At 31.4% G+C, this 4,567-nt stretch overlaps 1 protein-coding gene across 1 annotated transcript; it reads right to left on the reverse strand.

The window, feature by feature from the left end:
- Positions 1-1,210: 1,210 nt before the first annotated feature.
- LOC149876905 (uncharacterized) lies at positions 1,211-1,954 on the reverse strand. The gene has a single exon (XM_090074801.1). The coding sequence runs from the start codon at positions 1,952-1,954 to the stop codon at positions 1,211-1,213; it is 744 nt and encodes a 247-aa protein (XP_089930927.1).
- Positions 1,955-4,567: the final 2,613 nt, after the last annotated feature.

Consider the following 4,567-nt stretch of genomic DNA (forward strand, 5'->3'; position numbering starts at 1 on the left):
CCATTTTTTGGTCATATCTGGTCCCCGCCAAGCAATATGAATTTTTGCAAAAATTTTTCTTTTCATAATGTTCTTTCTACCAAGTAATGGTACTTTCCTCGGAGTTCGAGCTGGCAACTTACTTTCTAAAAGCCTTCTTCTAACTGTCCAAACACTAATATTTTCATTAATTTCATTTAAAATTTTTGTTGCTGGCTTGAATGGGTCTTTTTTTGAAATAATTGTAATGTGATCATCCGTACGCTGACACGTTTTGCGTGGTCTTCCTCTATTCTCACGTGATTTTTCTGGTTTTAAGGCATTTGTAACTTTATTTTGAGAACATCCCATCGTAACTGAAATTTCCTTGTAAGTTTTTCCTTGTTTTCTTAAATTTCTAATAAGTTTTCTTTCTATCGCTGTGCAATGTTTTCCTCGTCCCATTTTATATCTAATTCTAATTCAATACAAATATGAAATGTTATTATTTTATATAAGTTGCATAAATATTGACCTTACCTTTATATCAACAACAAATAAAAATAATAAAATGTTTTTAATCTTACAGCAAACAGGTTAAAATAAGCACACACCTATTATTTTGCTCCACCAAATTTGTAGGTTAAATATATAAATAGGGTATTCCCCTCATAAATTTGTAAGAAATTGGAAATATACTGCTCTCTGTTATAATAAAATAAGCATAGTTTGTGTAGCAATCAGTTCCTAGATGTCACTTTATAAAATATACTGTAAAATGTCAATTTAAGTGAAATTTATTATTCACACCTATTATTTTGCTCGCCACTGTAACTAACATTTCAGTGCATAACTTTTTTTTTTGAGTTTTCAAAACCTGTTTCTGTGTTGACGCCAAAAATCTTTTAGCGTTATCAAGATTTATCGTTTTCAAACAGATTTTTGGGTTAAACTTATAGCATGATGAAGCTTTGATTGCCTGATTAATTGTTATTACATGATTAACAAAAAATTCACTTCCAAACTGATACTGTTCGCATTTTAATAAGGTTTTAGCGTTTTGTTGTGAAACGGTTTTCGCTCCACTTTTGATATAGTTCTTCCTCAATAATCAATCAATTAGTTTTCTTAAACTTTTACTTAGTATTAGTATTAGTAAATGCTGTAACTGGTGTGAGCCAGTGAGTGTGGTATCAACACACTAAGACAGCCGATTCGTTTAATTGCTGCTCATCTAGCAATCAAGACCTGCTTAAAAACTGTTAAATGATTGTGCTTTAACCAACTCACTAGGCAAGCTATTCCATAAATTGACCGATCTATTAAATAAAAAGTTTTCACGACATGCTTGCTTAGTGATTTCTTTGACATATTTAAAGCTGTGACCTCTTGTTTGAGTTTTTTGAATACTAATTTTTTTTATTGTTTCCATATCGTTAAAACCGTTGAAGAATTTATAAAGTTGAACCATATCTCCTCGTTGTCTTCTTTTTGTCAAGTTAATCAAGTCGAGAGCTTTTAGACGATACTCATAGTTCATTTTTTTAAGTGATGATATTAATCGAGTTGTACGATGTTGAACTCTCTCTAATAATTCAATTTCTCCCTTTCGAATAGGTGACCAAACTTGTACTGCAAACTCAAATAGTGGTCGCACAAAAGAAACATAAAGAATTCTTAGCAGTCTAATATCTAAGCAAACGAAGCATATTTTAATCCGACCCAACATTTGGTTGGCTTTACCTACGCATTTTATTACCTGATTTTTCCATTTCAGATTGCTTGAGAAGATTACTCCAAGGTCACTTTTAGATTCTGTTATGTTTAACTTTTGTTCATTGATATAAAAGGGTGATTTTTTGTTTTTTCGGCCAAAGTGCGTGACCGTACATTTTGAAATATTAAATTTCACAAGCCAGTCTTGAGTCCACTTAAAAGCTGAATCGAGATCTGATTGCAAAGAAAGAGTTGATGCACTGGAAAGCATTTCATTCATAATTTTGGTGTCGTCAGCATATCGTCAGGTTAGAATTATTCTGTTCTATCTCCCATTTTAAACGTTGGGAGAAAAAGAATTTTTAATTTTACTAAGTAATGATCACTTTTAAAGTACATTTTATTTTTAAATTTTTTTTTCCTATATAGTTTCTTAAAACATAAATTATTTTAAAAATAAGTTACTTTTTAAAAAAGTAATTGTAAAATTTTAAGTAATCTTTACTTATAGAAAAAAATCTAAAACTTTCTTTCAACGTTTAAAATGGGAGATAGAACAAAATAATTCTAACCTGACGAAATGGCTTTGTTAGATTTTTTAAAGTATCAGGCAAATCATTTATAAATAGTACAAATAAGAGTGGTCCAATTACTGACCCTTGTGGCACACCACAGTTAGCACTTCGTCATTTTTTTCGGGTTTCAAGTAAAAATTTTGTTGTTGTTTTCTGGAATAATCGAAAGATTTTGCAAGCCTACATGTAATTGTGGCTAATGATTTTGATACCTTTTTATTTGTAGAAGCCTGTTCATATCCTGTTTCAGGAGATTAGGATTAATTTCTATAACTTACGTCTATCAAAGTCTTAACAGTGGACTAACTTTTCATTAGAGGGATCCTTCGGTGAACCCTTCACCAGAGGTAATCAACTCTTCATCAAAGGTAATGAACTCTTTATCAGAGGAAATAAAATCTTCATTCAAGATTAAGAGTTCATCAATTTTTTTTTTTTTTTTTTTCTGTTTTTCTTTGGTCGTTAAAACCTCATACTTGAAAAGGTAAAAGAAAATTCACTGAATATAATAATTTCACGACAACGAGTATTGCTGTTTAAAAATTCTACTTCGGTTTTTTATTTTAAGCCTAGATTGTTTTCAATAATTTTTCATTTTAAATGGCAAAAGAAAGAACCATTCAAATGCTCGACAATCTTTATTAAGAAAAAGAATTAAAAGAATATTTCACATATAATCTTGCATTTATTTAAAGAATGGTTTCGACACAACTAGTTAGCCTAACTTTATCTGAAGGACCTTGCAGGATACAACAGTTAAGTGCTTCAGATGGCTGTCGAAACACAAGGAGAGCATTGACCCCCACCTTTTTGCTCTATCAAGTAATTTGAAAACTAAAAATAATGCATGCTGTCAGGTGTTACAGCTTTTTTCTTTTTCTTTTTTGCAAAGGAAAAAAGCTCGGCATGATTTTGTTGTTTCGGCAACCTATAAATTCGTTAATACAACCTTAGTAGTTGTAAAAATGAAATAATAAGCTTTTTTTGATTGCGCAATCTTTGATTTTGTGTGATAATTTGTGTGATTTCATTTCGTTGCAAATCATTACGTCGTAAATTTCTATTTTATTAACTACCCAATAATTTCTTGATTTTTTTTCTCTATGCCATTTCAGGGATTTGTAATTAGGCATGAAAAGTTAAATACTACAAAAAGTTGAAATTATAGATTTTTTGTAGATATTATCATACTACACCCCTTCTCTCTCTCTCTCTCTCTCTCTCTCTCTCTCTCTCTCTCTCTCTCTCTCTCTCTCTCTCTCTCTCTCTCTCTCTCTCTCTCCCTCCCCCCTCATTAACAACTGTAGTTCACTCCACTTGAAAATTGATTTTGACATCCTTACTTCACATTTGAAAATTTGCAAAAAAACACCATAGATCAATTTTATTAATCACCAAAGAAAATTTTACTAATCAACTTTCAAAAGTATCTGACCATTCCTAATAGCAACTCTTTTCATGTGCAACCAATAACTGAAGAGGAAACCCTCGACTATGTAAATTCCACTATCATAGAAGGTAAGAGTGTTGGACCGAACAACCTTCCGAAAAAACTTCTTAAACTGGTGTCAAAAGCTCTATGAAAACCACAAAGTATCATCTTAAATAATTCATTTTGCAAAGGAGTATATCCTGATGTCTTCAAGCTGACCCAAGTTATTCCAGTCCACAAAAAAAGATCTACGGTTGACTGCACTAACTATCGTCCGATCTCTCTTCTTTCTAACTTGAGCAAACTTTTGAAAAAGTTATGCATAATAAATTATACGACCTCCTAAACCAAAATCAATGCTTATATAAGCACCAGTTTGGTTTTCGTAAAAGCATTCTACAGCTCACGCTCTTATCGAAATTACAGAAAGTATAAGAGTTGCTCTTGATAATGGAAACTTTGCCTGTGGGGTTTTCATTGATTTACAATAAGCTTTTGACACCGTAGACCATGACATTCTCCTATCAAAGCTTAACTATTATGGTGTGAGCGGCATACTCTTGAAATGGTTTTAATCATACCTTTTCAATCGTCAACAGTTTATTAATTTAAATGGCACCTTCTTAGATATTAAAAGCGTTTGCGTTGGTATTCCTCAAGGATCCATATTAGGTCCTCTTCTCTTTACTATTTATATCAATGATCTTAATCTTTCTATCAAACATTCAAATACGTGTCATTTTGCTGATGATGTAAATCTTCAAATGATAACAAACTACCTCAAAAAACGAAATGAATATATCAATATTCATATAGATATGGCCAGTCTTGTTCAATGGCTTCGAGCAAATAAAATCTCATTGAATAATAAAAAAACAGAAATAGT

Source organism: Hydra viridissima, unplaced genomic scaffold, assembly GCF_058129835.1.
Source record: "Hydra viridissima isolate aposymbiotic clone 2 unplaced genomic scaffold, HvirCarnegie_v1 scaffold_17, whole genome shotgun sequence".
In the NCBI taxonomy this organism is placed as follows: domain Eukaryota; kingdom Metazoa; phylum Cnidaria; class Hydrozoa; order Anthoathecata; family Hydridae; genus Hydra; species Hydra viridissima.